This window comes from Neolamprologus multifasciatus, chromosome 17 (assembly GCF_963576455.1).
Source record: "Neolamprologus multifasciatus chromosome 17, fNeoMul1.2, whole genome shotgun sequence".
Taxonomy (NCBI): domain Eukaryota; kingdom Metazoa; phylum Chordata; class Actinopteri; order Cichliformes; family Cichlidae; genus Neolamprologus; species Neolamprologus multifasciatus.
In genome coordinates, this window is record NC_140455.1 from 619,652 (window position 1) to 641,048 (window position 21,397).

The 21,397-nt window shown below is 39.0% G+C and overlaps 1 protein-coding gene across 2 annotated transcripts in view; it reads left to right on the forward strand.

Moving 5' to 3' along the window:
* Positions 1–21,397, forward strand: part of ptprz1b (protein tyrosine phosphatase receptor type Z1b) — a 62,911-nt gene that overhangs the window by 11,186 nt on the left and 30,328 nt on the right. For both annotated transcript variants that reach the window (XM_085137560.1, XM_085137561.1), the window contains exon 2: positions 12,109–12,177. In XM_085137560.1, the coding sequence (XP_084993686.1) occupies positions 12,109–12,177 (69 nt within the window). The remainder of the gene's footprint in view (positions 1–12,108; positions 12,178–21,397) is intronic.

Below are 21,397 nucleotides of genomic sequence, written 5' to 3' on the forward strand. Positions count from 1 at the left end.
ATTCATAGGCTTTGGATAACAAGGTTCCTGTCTGACCTGCTAGTTTGATTTTTATCTAGGAGAAAAAATTTGAGGTCAGTCCCCTGCAGGGCCTCTGCTACTCACAGTTCATCAGAAATATCCCAGCTGCAGGCTAAAAGTGGAGAGAACATGCTCATTCATCTTCTTAACATCTGGCTTTAACCCAAGGATGGGATCTTTTTTTCAGAGTTTAACACTATAGCTTTATGAGCTTACCTCATTTAACTTAGAAGATTATACTGAAGCCCAATGAACAAGACAAGAGCTCTCTTGATCCTAATTCAATAGAACAGGAAGATAATAAAGTACTGTATATAAATAAATATACTGTATATCAAAGATGGATCCAGCCAGAGTGGTGATCCCCACTGATTTGAAAGCTATTTCTCTAAATCTCAAGTTTGCCATCGAGGTCATTGGATTATAATTATTTTTTTAACTAGATATGACCATATATGTCTGAGACAGTAGTGCTGGGGGGGTTATTAGCTAATGCTAGCCTGGCTTAGGTAGCAATAGTGATATTTAATTGGATGCACAATAATAAGTTTAAAAAAAATAATTTTATTTATGGGAATATCATATAGTTGACTCCTTACAGTGTTTTTCAGCAGCTACAACTAAACGCCGAAAAGGATTAGAAAGCATCCACCTGTCAATCAAATTGGCTACAATCCTCCTGTGTCCATCTTCAATTCAATTCAATTCACTATATATTGCCAAATCACAACAACGGTCACCTCAAGGCACTTTATATTGTAAGGTAGACCCTACAATAATACATACAGAGAAAAACCCAACAATCATATGACGCCCTATGAACAAGCACTTTGGCGACAGTGGGAAGGAAAAACTGCCTTTTAACAGGAAGAAACCTCCGGCAGAACCAGGATCAGGGAGGGGCGGGGCCATCTGAGCCTACATCTAAAAAGTATTTCAGGAATTGTTTACAAAAAATCTTAACAGAATAACAGAAAAATACAGCAAGAGGACACCTGCTCATTAATTTTTACTGTTCTCTCTGGTCACTGCCTACATATGATATTGTGATTCAATTTATTGTGTGCAGTAAACAAGAATATTGCACCTCACAGGCGAAGGAAAACGTTTAACTCAATGCAACTCTGATTACATTACTAACTCCTGCTGCCAGTGTGGGGATTCCCTTATAGTGCAGTCCGCACCCTGAAACACACTAAAGCTTTTGTCCCATGGAGACCCAGCAGCCACTTTTGAGTTGTCAGGCGGTGTGTAGATGAAACTGGTTAAAGCTGAGAAGAGTTTTAAATTACAGAACAAGCTTGGTTTTATTAGATTTTCATGGAGCCAAATGGCAGGAAAGGAATATGTGATACCTCATCTGGCTGGACATAGTCGGGTGTCAACGCTCTGTATGTGTGTATGTGTGTCTGCATATGTGTCTTTTAACCCTCCCTTTCCCAGCTGTTCAAGACAGGGCCCCATATTTTCATGGTCACCTCTAAACCAGTTCACATGCGCACGCATACACACACTTTCTCACAAAGCTTATTTCTTTGCCTCTTTCAGAACAGCTGGAGTGCAAGACAGTCCACATGCTCTGTTACACACACACACACACACACACACACACACACACACACACACACACACACACACACACACACACACACACACACACACACACACAGAGAGAGAGTGCAATGATAGGCTTTTGTGATAAGGTTTTATATTGCGCTTTTAATGTCGTTGACTCTCTGTGGAACAATGTTTGGTTTGTTTAGCACACAGAAACAATATCCTCCATTTTATATGGAGCCTAATCTCTTAAACTCATAACCTGCACTGGTGGACTTTATTCTGAGGTTTCATTCTTTCAGGTGGACATAGATATATGTGAGACATCTTAAACACAGCAACACACAGAAAGACCAGAAGAGGTCCCAGAACTGGGCAAAACTGGGCAAAATCTGCATTTTATCTATAAGTAATTACATTACTGGGATTTTATTAGATGGACAGTTTAATAAATGATGTTCATTGAACCATTTAATGGATATTTAATTAGACTTGTAAATAACGGGGTGCTCGTGGTACAATCAACATTTAAGCTGTCTCTTGCTTAAATCTTCATTCTGTTTAACCATCCTGCTAATGGACCTGTGCATAGTTTCCAGTATGACACACAGGAAATCAGACCGAGGCTGACGGAGTACGATAAGGAAACAGACATAGTGAGACGGTGAGAGATGACATGCATACTAATTTAACCAGCTGATGGCTAACACAGCTGAGTGCTATATAAGTTATAAGATGGCCCCTGGTGGTATGTGCCTGTGTGTGTGTGTGTGTGTGTGCGTGTGTGTGTGCCTGTGTGTGTGTGCCTGTGTGTGTGCGTGTGCCTGTGTGTGTGTGTGTGTGTGTGTGTGTGTGTTTGGGCTTGTGTTTCTGACGCTGAGGTCAACAGGTGTCACGTTTTATGTGACACGGTTGTAGTGTGTTCATCAGAGATCAGTCAGGGCAGTTTTTGTCACTGTGTCCTTTCACTTAGCGTTCAGTTTATGGTTGAATGGATGTTGGTTTGACACTCAGGTCAAATTTAAGATGAATGTAAGATTAACAAAAAGAGGCGACTCTCCCCCTTTTTGTATAGTTTGTCTGTATTCAGGGGCCAGTCTAGTTTGTTATCTAGTGGTAAAACTAGATATTTAGATTTTGTTACCACTTCTATGTCCAAACCACAAACTTTCACAGGGTGGAGACGAGCTCTGAATTTTTGCAAATCTACTATTGTTTCCTTCTTCTTAGAGTTGTTCAGTAAGATGTAGTTTATTAAATGACCCAACAGTTACATCTCAGACTCTACAGGCCTCTGTTAACATCCTAAATGTTAAAGTTCTTGACAGAACAATTAGAAAAAGATTTAAAAATATAGCGTGTTTGGAAGGGTTGCCAGGAGAAAGCCTCTTCTCTTCAAAAACATAAAAGCGCGGCTTATGGTTTGTAAGGATGTATCTAGAGAAACCACAAGACCTTTGGAATAATGAGGTTTGGACACAAAGGACCAAAGTTAATATGTTTGACCATAATGGCTAACACCAAACACGGCGTATCCGCAGAAACACTTCATAACGACTGTCAAGCATGGGGGTGGATGTGTGATGGTTTGGGCTTGTCGTGCAGCTACAGGACCTGAACATCTCACAGTCATTGAGTCAATCATAAACTTTTCTATGAGTTAAATGTGAGGTCATCTGTCAACAGCTAATCCTTGCTTGGGGTCATGAACGAGAACAATAATCTGAAGCAGTAAATTTACAACAGAATGGCTGAAAAATAAAAGAATAAAATGTTGCAATGACCCAATCAAAGTCCAGATTTTGACCTGACTTAACAAAGCTATGCTTAAACTGAAGCGAGAGAGCCTGACAAAGCCACGTGAGAATGATTATTTTGAGTTTCTATTGCCTGGCAGTTCTACAAGCTACTGCATTTTTTTTAACAGTCTACTTCTGCATTTTGATTTAGTTTTCGTTAGATAAATAGTGACACAGTGAAATTCATCATGTTTTGTTGTTGACTAAAGCTTTGGATGTTTATTTAAAAAAGTCTTCATTTATCTTACAGCAGACAAATATGATGCCTCGCAGCTTGAAGGTTTTGAGTTTTCTTTCTGTGTGAAGTTTGCATGTTCTCGCTGTGCCAGTACATGCCAGCCTATTTGTGGAGCCTAAATTGGCTGCAGCGGTGGATGTGAGCATCAATAGCAGGCTGTCTCCTTGTGTTAGTCCTGTTATGGTCTGGTGACCTGTCCATCTCTTTCACAATGTCAGCTGGGATGAGCGTCAGCCCTCTGTAATCCTAGTTAGATAAGCAATAGTCTGGAAAAAAAAAAAAAATTTTTAGTGGATGTCTCTTTAGGGTCCCCTTTCCTAAGAGCTCCCTGTCTGCTTATTGTATGCCTTTATGGAATCATTTCAGACAAACTATCAAATCTAAGTATTATAAATTTCTGCTTGAAAATGGTCTCTGTACAAATTAGATCCATTTACATGTATTATTAACATTGTAACGTCATACATACAATATATAACACATATAATTTTTACCAGGCTTCAAAGTAAACCCCTTATAAATGAATACATTCACAGGACCTCACAGATACCTTTCCCTCTGTGGGTGAACACATGTGGGCTTCCTGTTGGAGTGCTGAGACTCATTTAAGAGGACAACAGTAATAACATCTACCATTAAAAATCAGTGTGTGTTGGTGTAAACACAGCAGCCTATTCCCTCATCTCAGGAGTCGGGCTAAATCTCCCCCAGGAGTCATGTAATCCAACACGGTGCTATTCATTAGTGTTCAGCTGGGACAGCTTTGCTTTTCCTTAATCTAATAACAGTAAGAAGGTTTCAATGAATCATTCCCGCAGCATCTCCATCCCCCCACCCCTCAGCCTTCCCCAGAAGAAAACCAATGCTATTGCTGTATAAATCTAATAAAAACAACCAAAAAACAAGTGACATATCAGTTTAATTCAGTGAATGAGAAGATCCAGTGATCCAAAACTAATGCAGGTTCACAAACTGCAACACTAAAATTCCTTGCCTAAACATCAATTCTTGATTTAATGTGGTACGTTCACGTCCCTGCTCTGGGCAGAGGGGGATTGGTAACTAAAGAAGGGGAAAAGGTCACGGTCAAATATGTAGACTGAAACAGTAAATTTCAGCACTTCATCACCAAATCACGTCTGGAATGAATCAGTGTTGATGTAATGAAATTTGAGAGGTAGCACTAGCTCGTCAGGGTGATGGGAGCAGGAGGTAACAGTTTCATGACCTTTGCCTTTGTGATCTTTGTCCCCTTTTCCATTTAAAGTTTTTTTTTTAAAAATTTTGTCTACAAGAAAAGTGGCACTATAAATTAAAAATGCACCTACTACTAATACCTGCTATTTAATTTAAGAAACATGGTTGTGTGACGCTATTTTTATTTTTAAGGAAAATAGTTTTTCCCATCCAGCTGATACACATGCGAAAACTATGGCTCTTTTGTGCTTATATGCATGAGTGTTGCTCTGATAACAAATTATCCTCACTGACTGACACGTCAGTGTAGTCAGTGTCAAGTGCCTGTTCCACGCCTTTCAGTCAGGATTTCATTCATCTTAATTACTTTCATTTATCACAGGACATCAGTTACTTCTGGATGCCCTTGATGCAGGTATCAGATAGTAGCCGTGTGATTGTTTGACAGTGAAACATTGTTGGAGCACTGCATGTCCTTTGACTTTCCTGTCTAAATAAAACACCGTTCATAGAAAGTCTTCTTTCTGCAGCAGTCTCTTAAAATTTTAATATCAGGAAATCTGATAAAGCAGATAAAGTGCAGATGGGTGGAATAATACAGTGATTCAGCTGTGAGCTTTATGCACGGCCAGCCTGTAGCAGTGAAAGCCCATCAGTCTCCGCTATGCTCTTAAAGCAGAGAGCACCAGTGTCTTTTTGCTCCTGGCTTTTCACTGTCTCGTCATCTCTTCCCTCAAGTAGTGTCTAAAAACTGACTGACAGCCACAGACCAAATGTGGCTTTGTGGCTCTTGTGGCTAGCTCCTGCTGTAGATATGAAAACTATCTGTGTGATCCAAAATGTCCACAAAACCCCCCAATATATGCCTTATCTGCTAAAAGCTTCAACCTTACAGTTTTTGCACTGGAAGAAACCCCAAAAGTTTCCACATGTGTGCATTTCAGCATAACGTATTCATTACTCAAAAGGTATTTTTGTTAGCAGTGCTGCATGTGTACTTATAACTTGCAGTGAAGGCAGTAGTAACCCTGGACAATATGTGCATGTTGTGTAGGAGAGAGTCGGGCTTGTGTGTAAATGGTGTTTTGTAAACTTGAGGGGGGAAAGGAGGGGCAAGAGGTCTAGGCAGGGTGGCACATACCTCTTCAGTGAAGTAAGTAAGTATGAAAATCCTCTATATGTAAAAGGAGTCAATAAAATATCAGCAAAACACTTTGGTATTATACCATTATCTCTTCTAAGGAAACTAAGAACATTTTTAGGTAGGTTTAGACAATTCGTTTTTGCAAGTATTTACAGTGTTGCGTATTTAAAATACAAAATATGAGTAACTGTATTCACGGTCACGGTTTAAAAAGGTGGTATTTAGAATACAGTTACTTTGTTGAAATAAATGGATTACACGGCGGTACTTTCCTGTTTCATATTGTCGCGGGTCAGGACTGTTTGGGTTTTGTTTGACAGCTACGTTCTGTTGTTCCAGGCGGCAGCGTTACGGTTGCCATGGTTACAGGGTGACGCTCTTTCTCTGCGTGTTTCCTGGGTGAGAGAGGCCTTTTTGTTGTTGTTGTTGTTGTTGTTGTTGTTGTTGTGCTAAGCTAATAGGCAGAATGCTACATGCTCTAAAGAATGTAGCATCATGGGCAGTGTAGTCCATGCTGCAGGGAGAATGGACTGCCACACCCGTTATGTGTCTGTGAGCCCGTGGAGAGAGAAAAAGGCGAGTGGAAAACTACTAGTTATCATCAAGCAGAAACGGGAGCTGGAAGCATGTAAATATAATAACCACTGCAGCCAAGAAGAGAGCCTGACCAGCCCAGTTGTAAGTAAGCTATTAAGACTCGACTGTACGCTGTGTTCGTGTTTTCCTCCAAAACAATAAGTTCTGTTGGAGCAGCCTTTCAACGCCTCTCTCTGTCTCTCGCTAGCAAAGTTGACCCAGACAACAAAGTAAAGCTAGTTTTCAGCTACGAGCCCAACTCGGAGTCTGACATATTAGCCAGAGGTCCCTTTAATATGGTTCGGAGCCGCGGACCTTCAGTAACAGTCATAAATCACAGCAATAGTACATTCATGTAGTTGTAAAAAGCATGATAATATATTAAGTAATCCAAAGTATTCAGAATACGTTACTCTCATTGAGTAACGTAATGGAATACGTTACAGAATACATTTTGGGGCAAGTATTCTGTAATCTGTATGGAATACATTTTAAAAGTAACCTTCCCAACACTGAGTATTTAAGGACGTAAAAGCTGGAGTTGCTGAACAGAAAAAAAGTTTATTTTTAAGGATTCTTCACTAAACTGAGAAACATTTTGAAAAAATCTGTTAGGATTCAACAAGCCACTGTTGTAAAGGAACATCATGAGCTCAGGAAATATACCTGAAGCTGCTGGTTCCTGTTGATGGAGAGTTTTGTGTCTTTCTCTGCAAGCTCTTTTAAGAGAATGCTTGTCTTGGCTTAATCCTTCTGGTCTTCCATCGTCTACATTCGTCCTGCTGAGCAGTATTCTCTTAAAGGGCAGCACTCTGGAAAGGCACCTGTGAGAACCTTTTAATTGTCTGATTTTGAGAAATCTTTTCCTGCTTTACCAGCATCATTTCACATGCAGGGCACTGCCAGCATAACGTGCATCCACAAAGTAATCACAGCGCTTCAGTTGTTCCACATTTTGTCATTTTTTCAGTCTTATTCCAAAATGAATTTTATATGAAAATTTCACCTCAAAATTCTACATACAATACCCCATAATGTCAAAATAAAAAAAAGTTTTTTGAAATTCTTACAACTATATATAAAAAACAAAACAAAAATATAACATAAGCATTCACAGTCTTTGCTTTATACTTTGTTGAAGCACACTTGGCAGCAATCACTGCCTCGAGACGTTTTGAGTATGGTACTACAAGCTTGGCACACCTATTTTCGGGCAGCTTCTCCCTTTTGTCTTTGCAGAACCTCTAAAGCTCCATCAGTGTCTCTTTTTCCGCAAAATACATGAATTTAGCCAAGATTAAGCCGCTCCACAATACAGCCAGTGTCCAGAAAAGTACAGTGCACTTACATTGTAAGATTGTGATTTTTCATCAAATTACCAAGAAAGTACCCAGCACTCACAGTACTTACTCAAATATAATTTGTGGATCCCTTTATGGAAAATACCTGAACTTTTGCAGTACTTAAACGTACTCATACTTAGGCATTATTCAAAATTAGTTACAATCAAGTTATTTTTTGGTTTCTTTAAAAAACTTGATTTGTTACCTATTATTCCAGTATGCCTACCTTTAAGTATTAGTAGATACTGTAATTTTAAATAAAATACATACAGAAATTTCCTTTAATTACTTGGCAATTACACTCTTAGTCGCAGGCTGTATTATAAAGTGGAAAACGTTTGGAAAAAGTTTGCTGTGTTCATTCATGAATTCCTGTCACTTGAGTTAGAGAAGACTTGATACAGTTATTATGAAGTTTTCTCCTGAAAGTTGCTGTATTTTCTGTCCCATAGTAAACTAAGGTTTTGTCTTTTGATTAAGCAGAAAACCGTTTTTATTGTGAGAAAGGACATGAATTCATAACTGCAGAGCAGGTCATGGATGTCTAATCAAGTGTCGTCTCAGTGATCACATGGGAAGGAAATACTGCTGAGATACATTTATTCTGCATTTTCATTCAACTCTGAATATTTGTTTTCCACACATTTCCCATGGCAGTTCTCCAGTTCTCCTGTTTTTCTCCCAAGAAATACTTCAAATACCTTTTCAGATGGAAATTTAATTCTAGAAAAAAAAACCCTTGAAAATCCAAGTTTACCAAAGAGCATTACCAAATTAGATTAAGATTGCGCATAGTGTGATGTTAATGAAGTCATTGAAAATGTTTTCTGTTTTTAACTCTTCATCCAGCTAGTTAGCAGTGAGCTGTCTGTAAACTCCAAAAAGAGAGAGAAGAAAGCAACGATTCTTTTATTTTTTCCCCTTAATTCACTTATGGGGTAAAAACGCGGAAGAAGCAACAATGAGTCAGACAAGTGTAAAATACATCACATCCCCCTGTGGCTGATTCTCTGTCAGCATTTGTTGAATATTCATTAGGAAGGAGTTTTAACAGATGATACAGAAAGGATTTGTGGCAGCGTTGCATTAAATATATTTGGTGTTTGAACAACACAAGTGCATATGTCACATGTGCAGTAATTTACCCAGTGTTTCTATCCTGCTGCTTTATGCAGTAAACAATGGGATTATTCTTGAGCCGCACGGACAGATTTAACGTTGTGGATATGATGTTCGTGACCTAAATCTGACTCTGCGCAGGGCTTTCATCTTCCTGGAGGACAGGTTTTTGGTATTTTTGCACACAGTAAAAGATCAAAGAAAGAGAAGATGGTTTCTTATAGTCCTCTTATTTTTTATTTATTCACGTTGTTTTTGACACAAACCTTTCAGGTTCTATGTTGCAGTCTGTACTGTCATGGAGCCCCCTGCTGCTCTCTTTGTGGGGTTCAGTGTAGCAACAGGCTTGTTGGACCACACGTAAAGATAGACATCTTTGCAGTTTTGATTAACAGAAATGCACTCGCTCCTGAGGGTTGCTGTTTGGAAAATCTTATTTGGATATACTGTTTCTTCGAAGATTTTTTTTTATGATGTTGTTGACATTATTATCCAGCTGAGATTACCCTTGTGCCATGAATAGAAATGATTAGGAAATACACTTGATAGTACTCACTCAACTCTCCTAAAAACCAACCAACCAAGTTAAGAAAATAAATTCACATACAGTCAATTCTTTCATTAAATACCTTTAATTACTGAACCCTGTTAGAAGTAGGAAGGAAAACTAAAGCAGAGAAAAAGATTGGTATGCAGAATGTGAAAATAGAAAGCAAGAGTCTGAACTAGATTTAGCACAAGGGAGAGAGAGTTGTGCGTTTTTATATTTTTACACTGTGATAATAGAAGAGAGGGTGGTTATGGAAGGGCACAAAGCTGTTAGCAAATGTCCAGCTAGTGGAATTATTAGCTATGCAAGCAGCACTTCCACAGATACACTGAAGCTGTGACACCATTCATCATCGTGTCCTCATCTGTCCCAGAGGGAAAGTTACTGCCGTGATAGATAGCTCTATGAATGTGTGTTTGTGTGTGCGTGTATGCTAACAGAATTACAGTTACTTCCTGCGCTCTACAAAGTGATCTCTTGTTTAGTGATACTCTTTTATTTCATTTGCATCACATACTTAGTTAAAAAGATGGAAAATGTTATTTAGATTTGCTATCATTCGTTACATTTGCCAAAAAAAGTTGTAATATGTACATTGTTGCAATCTATCACCTGCACCCTTTTCTTTTATCTTTGTTGGACTTGTAAAGCTGTGTTTAACATGGGTGTATACACATAAATGGCAACCAACAGAGTCCAAATGAAGAACGGCTGTTAAGAAAGACGGATTTACTTTTACTGCCAAGACTGTTTCTTTACGGCGACAATTAAGTTTTAGCCTGTGCGGAAACTGAACTGTTTCATTTTCAGCTATTACAACTTACAATGTTTCATTCATCATCAAAGCAGGCAAATTGACACGGATTCATTTGCAAAAACACATGTAACTAAAGTAGGCCTGTACATGCAAATATATATTTCTCACCGTGCCATGATTATTCTGTTTAGATTTTAACAAAAATTATAAAAGAAGTGATTGAATTTTATTATTTTAGTTTAATAGTTTCATAAATACTACCAAAGCATGGTGTTATTGTGCAATTCCATCATAATAAACATCCAAATTATCATAAATTATTGTTGTCAGGTTGCTGAGCCCTGTGTCAGAGAATAGTTTAGCAGTCAGAGGAGCATGATGAGCTCAAGTGGCAGAAAATGGGAAGAAAGAGTTATTTCATTAATTAAACTCATCCAGCAAAGACAGATTGTTACTCAAGGCTACACACAAGTCATTATGATGAAAAATAGAGATGTTTTGATTCGGTATAGAATTAATTTGTTGGTTTGTTTAATTAAGACATCAAAAGGCTCTGGACTGGACTACAAAGGATATAGAATCCTTAACCACCTAACCTGCATTCATTGCAAACATAAAATGAAAACATGTCTATTTATATTCCTGGTTATGAATTGTAACTTTGAAACTATTGTATTTCATGGCAAGTACAGTGTGAGGTGGGATGTTGTCACTTTGGAAAAATTATATATTACATTACGTTCAATACATTGCAAATTTGTAATGATGAAATCTGTCACATGTGGGCCTTAAAAGGTAGTTTCTGGTGTGAGTGGCATTTCAAACACCTTGACCAAGATTTTATTTTGCCGTTCAAAAGTGAAAAATAGTCATTTCATATATTGACATAGATCTACGGAAGAGAAAACATTTCTCTCAGTGTCAGAATTCTGGGAAAATAAAATCCAAAACACACCCCAATTTTTTTCAGTGGCCCTGAATAAATCAGTATATAACACCAGTTGGAAAAATGGAATAATTCAAAGTTGTGGCTGTTTCAGTGTTACTTAGAGAATCTTACCTTTGCCGTGTGCTTGAATGAAACTAGTTTTTTTCTAATTTGCAGCTTGGTAAATGATAGGGGTGGGGGAAAAATCGATACTGTGTAGTATCATGATATTTTGTTTGCTAATAATGTATCGATACAGGGACAGCAGAGATATTTTGTTACAAAAAAACGTTTTTGTGGAATGGAACATGCTCTGACTTCAGCTCCTTTTTCTGAGCAAGAATCCTGACATTCCTTCACTGTCCAAATGTGTTTAACTTTTTTTTTGGCAGCAATAAACATGATAGTTTACTTATTTTAATTAAGTTTAAAACGTTTTTATTTAATGTAAAATTATATTTTGTTTTAATTTACTTTCAAATTCTTCAGTTGCTGAAGGGGCTGCATAGTTTTCATAAATTGCATAGTTCAGAATAGCTATAATTGTACCAGATGGTTGCGTTCAGTTAAGTTGGACTAGACTGTAATACAAACCGTTCAGTTTGTCAACAATAAAACTGAAATGAGAGAAAGACTGAGTGTGAGACTTTGATATTAGATAAAATGAATATTGATAAAGTTTACCTTTATGTACAGAATCTGAATATTGCAAAATATTTTAAAAAAATTGCAATAATATCGTATCGTGCGTTAAGTATTGTGAAATTATCGTATCGAGGGATATATGGTGATTCCCACCTCTAGTAAATGATCTGTAGTGAACCCAAGAAAAAGTCATTGATCACGTCATACTTAATAATCTCTCTCTCTCCCTGATAGTTGTGGAAGCTGAACCATTGGCCCAAGGCTTGAGGAGGCTCACTGAAGATGTCGACTGGTCATACTCAGGTCTGTGTGAGCTTTTTGTGGCTTTTCTTATTTCCTTTTCTGACCTTTTTTGGCAATAAGAGGAAATTTCAGATGAGAATCATCAGAAATCTGATCTGCTGTCAGTTACACAGCGCAATAAATGGCAAATCAAATCTCAGGTCTATTTTTAAGGCAGTGTTGTAATATCTTTGAAATATATTTTCCATCGCTAATATGAAGAACGATAAAGGAGAAGTGAAAGACAAGCAGGAAAAGAAGGAGAGCGCTCTGCAAACTTGCAAACAGTGACAGAAGGTTTCAGCCAGAAATCCCAGAGGATTTCAAAATCACTCAGACGCTTCCTGAAACAGACAGCTACACCAGACTGGTCAATGTCAGTCTGGACCGTCTGTACATCACATCAAGCAAAGGAATTATGTGTTACTATCTCCCACGAGAGAGCCTTGATCTACCTCAGACCATATGGTTGGATGATAAAGGCTAACTCAGCACGAAGCTCCTCCCGAGTTAAGCCGTGGGTCTAACAGAAACGAAGAGTGGACGCAGACAGACAGCGATGGTCCCAGAGGGAGAGATTAGCTGTTCAAGGGGAACCAGGAGGAGCGAACAGGCTTAGCAGGCCATCAGGGGGTTAAATGCAGAGCTATTAGACTTATTAACCTGCACTTCTAAGTAGCATGTTGGTGATAATAAGGACGTCATTTGAAGCTCATACAAGAGAAATGGTTAGTTTTAGGCTTACAGAGATCATAGACAGTATAAATCAATAACTGGCAAATCAGCAACATATTCTGTCTGGTTTATTGATCCGACTCCTGATGAGTACACAGAATATAATGTGCAGCTATGAGTATTTGTTAGAAATGTTTATTGATGGGCATACTGAGCAGACAGAAACATTTTTTCTGTAGAAGACAGATGGCAATGCTGTTCTCCTGCACACCAAATCCACTGTTTGGGTTTCTGTTCGTTGAATCCCTGTGTTTCAGCTCCTTAAAAGGGAAGCTTACCATTGCAGAGATTCGCAGTTAACGTCACCGCAAAGCAAAAGATTAATGTTCCTCTTGGTCTTCATGCTTTTACCTGAATTTCTGCAAATTACCATGACAGTGTCTCCAGCTCTCACACAATTTAGCATGTGAAAGTAATCATTCGCAATCTGCTTTAACGGTGGATGAATTGTCACCGTATTCCCGAAGCAGATATCGTTAGCCGCGGCTGTTTGTTCCAAAGTACAATTTATCCACGTCCTTGCTAACTGGGTGAAATATGAAACATGTTAAAAACAATGAAGCAAAAAGGATAAAACGGGATCGAATCGGCCGTCACAGAAGAATTTAATTAATTAATGAACCGATAAATCACTTCTCGTGCATTTTTGAAACCTGGCAGTAAACCAGGTTTCAAAGGAGGAGGAGTTACATACATGAGCACACACATGCACACACACAAAATTCGCATACAGCTGTGTTATTTTGTTTCTGAGACTCGCTGTAGTTCTGTTTGTCAAACAGCATGAATGTCAACATATTCATATGTATTTTCATCTCTCAGTTTTTTTCTTCCTCCCCCTTGTCAAATCTGTACAATCAATTCCTCGACAGACACACACATACACCCTCTTTGTGGAAAAGGGGTTTTTTGTGTAAATGGTTAGAAACAATGACAAATGTCTACAATAGACATGGTTCTTTCTTTCTTTCTTTCTTTCTTTCTTTCCTTCTTTCCTTCATTCATTCATTCAAACTTCACTATCACAAATAAAGGTAAGTCAGTGGCAGTTCATTTAGATTCACTCTGTGTGTGTGTGTGCAGTCTTGTTTTCCTGACCAGCTCTGTTTCTTGCCTTGTGCTGTGCACTGAGCCATGAGTAAAAGCATTAACATGTGAAAGAAATACACTTCATTGTGAAGCACTGTGCACTGCGTTTTAGTTAGGTCAGGAGTGGGAGTGGGGGGTGCGGGCTCAAAAGGAAATAAAAGAAAGTGTGTGTGTGTGTGTGTGTGTGGGGGGGGTGTTAGAGAGTTGGAGAAGGTTTCAAATTAGGTTACATCCAGATCACAATACCCTTTTTGAGATGCTTACCTCAGACATACTACGGTTTGAGTCCTAATAATGTTTAAAAGTAAAGAACTGAAACACAATTCCTGCTTAGGAATTTGTGGCAGCCTGCCTTTTTAAAGAAGTGATAGTTTATACGTTTTAGTCCAAAGCAAGAGTGGTTGGTCTGTGTTTTGTCGTCTGTACAAGGGATAGTTTTTCAAATCATCGTCATCATCGTTGGCAAAGGCTCGGAAAAGCTTGAGAAAGTAAATAGTGAGAGATACTGTATATCAGATAGTGAGCTATAATATGAAGTCAGTATAAATCCCTTGTCATGTTCTGGCTGGACAGGCATATTTATTGGGCCTCTTGTTGCTGTCACTAAGATACCTGGATAAATATATTACATACAGCATGTGGCTGCACCATTCGCAGTTTGTTTTTTGTTTTTTTAAGTTGCTGATTCACCTACTTGAGAAATAAATTAGACTGCTCAAGAGTTAAAGGAACACTTTAAAAACACATCAAATCTCAATAAGAAAAAAACATGTGGATGTGTATACTGATGTAGACTCGGTAATGTGTGAGGAATGGAACAATGTCACACTTTTGATGGATTTCATTGGATCAGGTAAGTGTGGGGCCATTTAGTGGTATCAGTTCCTTCGTCCTCCAGAAACTGCCTGCACACTCTGGCATACTCATACATGAGGCCATATTTGTGCGCAAAGTGTATCAGTGTTAGTCCTTCCTCCTCTTTCTCCTCATCGCCTCCTCCTCTGTGTTGTCCTCATCATTACTGTGCTTTGCCTTCAGGGTGTCCATTGGATCCTTCTGGCTGGAAGACACCCCTTAGGGCCCCATCTGTTATGTGTGTGTGTGAATGTAAGAGTGGCCTGATAACCCAGAGTTTCCTTTGCTTTTGCCTGTTATATTCATATCCTTATAGAGGAAATAGACATACAATAGCACTATTTATTAATGGATTTAAAAAATAAATCAGTGGTTTCTTTTTGCTTTAAGTTACTTACGTCAGAACCACATTAAAATGAGCCCTCATAATAGATGTGATCACTGTTATATAAGGCAGTATTTTCACTGAAGCAGTAACAACATGATGCTTTGGCCTTATGACAAAGACAAAAAGAATTTAATTGAATGGAAACGCTGAATGTTTTTTTTCCTTTTTTCCCCCAGTATCTGTATCTGAGCTTCTCTGTGTGTCTCTCTGCCTCTTCCTCTTCTTGATCCAACTAAGTCATAGCCGAGGGCGATGCAGGCTTCAATACTCCCCTCATTGTCTGGGGAAGACACACACAGACGCACACGCATGCACATGCATGCATTTGCAGATTTTAAATATGAATACCTCTGTCCTTATGCATTTGTAAAATTCCCCCCTAAAGTTTTCATTTTATCTGATTGGAAGGAGAAGCGGACTATGAATCAACCCATATATTTTCACATTTAGATTCAGATCACACATTTGGTTAAACTGTGCAGTGGTTTCCAAGAAAACATCCTGTATCTACCCTGCAGTTGAACAGAGCGCTGCTCTTCATGCAGCAGAATCATTAGGACTAAAAAGAGAGACTGCGTAATGGCTTAATTTTGGCAAATCTCAGAGGAGTTTGTGATTTGCTCTGTGTGTGTGGGTTTATAGTCTGTGAATATTCAGACAGCGTGGATTTCGGCATGGATGCAAAGGAAATATTGCACTTGTACTATTAGGCGAGTGAGGAAGTGAGGAATGTCTCTGACTCAGAAATCTTAATTTTAACCATAGCACTATTTTGTGGACAGTCACAGTATTGTGATCTCAGTTAGCAGCTGCACAGCTTCTCCTCTGATCCACTGTACACACAGGCTGATTGATATCCATGGATGAGGCAGAAGGAAAAAGAAAGATGAGGTCTGACATTTTTCAATCCAGCTGACAAGTTGAAACAAATTAAGCTAACTCATTTTCATCTTAGAAGTTTGCAGTTAACACATGCAGATTTAAAGAGGTTACATCCCGAAACAAAAGATGCAAAAGTGACTTGATATCATGTTGAACTGTCTGGTTACACTCACCTAAAACCAGGACCAAAGAGTAAATCATGACTGCGGGTTGATTCAGTTGGAAGAATATTAAATGAGAAAAGCAGTGAATAATTTATGAGAAAATTCTGTAGGTGTATTTTATAATGGTAGAGAATGCCTGAGAGCATCCATGCTTGTTGAATTATCTTCTTTTATATAAACAGAAACACAACCCAAATCTCTTTAGAAGAATTGGTCGAAAACATTCTACAGAATAAAGAAAATGATCATATTTGATTCTCATATTACACATGGCCAAAATTTCCAAGTAATGAGGTCACCATTAATTCCTCTTAGCCAAAGGCTCAGGCTTCAGACTGCGGTAAACACTCATTTTATGATGAGAGCACAGAAAATCCACCCACCCGCTGTTACAATCTTTTGTTTACGAGGGGCAGCCAATCAGAAGAAAGTTGCATTGAAGCTAAAATATTTATTTCAACCAATGAAATAGAGAGGTGCATAATGGAAAGGCAACGTACTGTAGTTCAGCTACAATGTTCTTCATGTAGAAACAGGAGCACAGTATGAAAAAAAAAATGCAATCACTCATTCATTTCAATGATATCACATAATGTTAATTCAGACAAAGGAGGCACCAACAAAATTTTTGCATTTCCAGTCATATCACGCAAACAGAGTTCTTAGTTGTTCACATTAGAGAAAATGAATGGACTGGTCGCTACAGAGCACTCAAAGTGCTATTTTTTTTTTTTTTTACTACAGCCTCATTTTGATAGAAAGGTGTCAGAATCCGCCGTGCATCACAGTTGTTGTTTGCTGTTTTGGCAGGAAAAGGGGGACCAACACAATATTTGGCAGGTAGTCATGTCTGATCGGTCCATGTGTGTATGTGTATACACATTCAGTATTTAGTAGGAGAAGCAAGCACAGGTATGTAACAAATAAACAAAGGAAGGAATAAGAGCTCGGCAGATCTTGACAGCATTCGTTATTCTTCTGTTTACTGGATGTGAAATGACAGAAATTTGTTTTATGTGGACTTTATTGTGTCATTCTTTTAGTTTTACAACTTAAAGCTTTACCTTCATGGTTCACACTTGTCCTTTTTTGCAATGCTATTTCCAGATGCAGTCTATGACAAGCAAACCAAAAACCCAATCACACTTTACATCGCTCTGTCTGCAGTAAACAGCAGGCAGTTCTAAACTTTTGTCGACATCACCTGAGGTGCACGTGAGACTCTGCCCATAATCGTCAAACTCCCTGCCACAAAGCCTGTTTGAAGTCCGATTGCACCGATTTGTGCTGATGTGATAGCGCATGTCCTCTCACAGCTAGTGAGCGACTGCTCTGTGCTCTCCCTCTCGAATGCTCTAGTCGACAGCATGATTTCCACTAGTACCTGATGCAAACTCTCCCCTGCTGTGTGCAATGTCTCAACCTGATTCTGCTGCTGTTTCCAGAACAGTGAGTGTTTATCAGCTACAGGATTTCTTGGCCACTAAAGCAGAGAGGGGAATGTTGGACTCTGTGTCTGCTGGATGTGTTAATCGGATGTTTGATGACTTATTCGGGTGGGGATATAGTCACTGTTGTGTCATCTGCATGATCCATTGACCTTAAGCAGTGGTGGACAAATCATTTCATTTTCAAGGCTGTTCCATTAAGCTTATAAAGAGATAAAATAAACATATTAAGCAGAAAATAGTTCAGTAATTGTTTTCTTCTGCTTATTTCTGCCTTCTTTAAATGGAACACAAATTAAGACAAATCTTGTTTTTAAATCTATGGGCTAGACAGTTTTCATATTTATTTGACTTGTATAGTGACTACGGAGCCCCTCTGATGACATGGTCCAAAAAATAAATAAATTTTGCCACAAAATACTACTAACGTGTCCACGAAATACCTATTTGTGCCCACGAAATACTATTTTGAGGGCATGAAACACTTGACCGATAACCGTGATCCTTCCCAGGCCCTTGCAGCTGGTTGACAATAAAATCTATCTCGGCATCCAGGTCGTGCTTTAGTCTGTAAAGCAACTGGGCTCTCAATATCCTGTTTAAATGTCTCTCTGTAAAAATGGTTCCTTGCATTGCAGGCTTTTCAAAATGCATTTGTAGCTCACTCCCAGCCTAAAATAAAACTCAATCATACTGTCTCAGTCCACGGTGTATAGGTTTAGCCTACTCTTATGCTTATGTCTCTACACAGCTGTCCAGGAATTGTATCAATATGATGTGCGCACGTTATCTATTTCGTTGCCACATTATACCCAATTCGTGCCCACAAATTAGCATTTCGTGCGCACGTTATACCCTATTCGTGCCCTAAAAATAGTATTTTGTGGCCACAAATAAGTATTTTGTGGGCACGTTATATTATTTCGAGGGCACAAAGTAGTATTTTGTGGCCACAATTTATTTATTTTTTGGACCATGTCATCAGAGGGGCTCCGTAAGTGAGAGACCTAGCATAGGTCTTTCCTTTGTACCTTACATAATGGGGTGAAGATGTTTTAGCATTGTAGAGCGAAACCTATTCCCCAAGGTGCTTAGTAAGAGTGGAGAAAAGTAACTCTGTGACACACGAGACTCAGTCGTTTTGACTGTCTGATGACAAATCAACACTGAAACTGTTTGGGATTAAAACGGCCACGGCTGTATTTGTGATTTGTGAACACACTTTTTAATCCCATACTTTCAGTGGTAGCTATTTAAATGTGAGAAGTGCCAGCTATCTTCCTTTTGAGTTTGCAATTATTTTGAACAACATTGTCTTTAATTAGTTATTTATCATTTGTTGCTTATTACACTGACACTAGTGACACTGACTGCTTGGGTAAGTGTAGCACTGGTAGCATGAGGAGATACCTGGACCATACAGAGGTTGCACAGGTAGTCCAGCTCTTCCAGAGTGGCACATCAATATATGTCATTGCCAGAAGGTTTGCTGTGTCTTCCAGGAAATAGACCACTACTCTAGGAAAGCTAGACAGACCCATAGAAGGTCCTCAACTTATCTGCAGGACTGATATCTGCTCCTTTTTTTCAAGGAGGAAGAGAATGAGCCCCGTCAGAGCTACAAAATTACCTTCAACAGGCCCCTGGCCACCTCATGAGCGAGGCCTGATGGTCCTCTAGTGTGCTCGCTGCCTGGCACCGTGGAACCCGATTGGCATCTGCCATAGAATATCAGAACTGGCAGGTTCCTCATTGGCACCTTGTGCTTTTCACAGAACATCATTTTTTCATTTTAATTTTTGAGGTGTCTTTGAATTCTGCCCACTTGGTTGGTCATTTTTATTTCTAGTAAAAGGTGTGGCATCCTTTCATTCCTAACACATGACCCAGTTCACATCAGTATAGACATCAGGCATGATTTTGTTTCCTCACTGAGATCTGATTTGTCACTTTAATTATTTTCAGCCGTCTTATTTACCGCTTTTATTTCTGATTAGAAACAAGCTTCCAGATCCCAGTTTAAAAGCTCTCATTGTGCCATTTCCACTGTGACATGTAGAAAACATTAAATCCTTGTTATTTAAGTATCTCTCAGGCAGCTAGCATTGCATTGCACCCTTCCTTCATGCATTTGTTGTTTCTTTTTCCCTTTACATGCTTGTGTTCACCACCCACTATGTTCTCAACAGCTCTTAGTCACCAAATACTTTACGCCGGCTGCTCTTCTGCTCCAGTTGTTGCTCAGCCTGTGTGGCTGCTCTTGGAGCCTTGTAGGAGACATGAGGTAATGATGCAGAGGTGTGCTTCTTTATTCACAAATACACAATATGCACTCCCTATTTTCTCTCCTTTTCACTTGCTCTCACCAGTATGTGGTTGGGTTAATGAGTTCTTTGCTGGGGATTTTTCCCCCTGCGCACTGGCAGCACTACACAGCCTTGACGGGAGATTTCATGAGGTGACTTCAGCATTTAAAAATGTTCAAATGCCACACTTCACGCTTATGTGTACAAGCATGGCCAGTCTAGTCTTTTTTGTCTAGCAGTCACAGGTCAACAGGTGGGAGTCTAAAAGATACAAGCTCGTGTCGGCAGTAGGAACAATTTTAGTGGTCAAAGTGAATCTCGTTTTCTGTAAGAAATACAGATATTTTTATTTGAAAACTTCAGATAAATAGTAAATTCCTTCAGAGAGCCAGTCTACCAGTTGGTGTTTAATATTTATGCAAGCGGCGGTTTGAAGACTTTCTCACGTTCACCACTTTATCGAGTCATCGAGATAACGTAAAGTTCATATGGAAACTCTGATTCACTGCCCCCACCCGCTTGCTTTCTTTTTGAATTTTCTGACGAGTCTGTTTTTCAGATATGCTGTCTGCTCATGTGTGTGACAATCTGTCATTGTAGTCGATCTTGCTGAATGAGTGATGTGCGATTGTGTGTGTGTGTGTAGTCTATTCTCTGTCATTCAGAAAGGATTCATTTAGTGGCTCAGATCTTGTCAGCTACAGACTCGTTTCTTTGTGTCAGTCAGTCTGTGTGAGTCTGTGTGTGCTCGCAAATGAATAAAAATGACTCTCGCACAAAGGTATGATTCTTATTTGTGTGCTCAGCTTTTAATCAGTGATACTGCTAGCTGAGATGCTAATCGAAACACCTGACTCCAGCTGAGACAGAAGAATGGCTCTCTAATTGTAAAATCCACCACTGAATATTGAGGTTTACGAGAACAAGGTTATTTATTTGTAGTGCATAAAAGTGCTGTTAACTGTTAACCCTACATAACAGTTGCAGTGCGATAGCAGTGATCTGTGCTTGCTGTTATCTGCTCTTTCTACAAACAAAGGAGGTGGAAACCTTCTGGTAGGTGACAGACCCACGCATGAAAAACACTGAGGAGAGCACTGCTAATAGAACTGTAATACAGAATAACCTATGTCATATTGAAGGATTAATTAAATGGGAATAGTAGCCTCTGTCGTTCGTGTGTGGCTTGATTACATTAGCATCCCTGTGATAAGGGCCTGCTCTGTCAAAACAAAAGGCCAAAAACCTAAAAAATGCAGCAGGTCATTAACCAGCTTCACAGGTTTTACCTCTTAATCAAAGAGAGAGATGTGTGGAGTGCTTCATCACTAATTAGTCTCTCACAGGACAAATAGATCCATTTAGCTGGCTAGG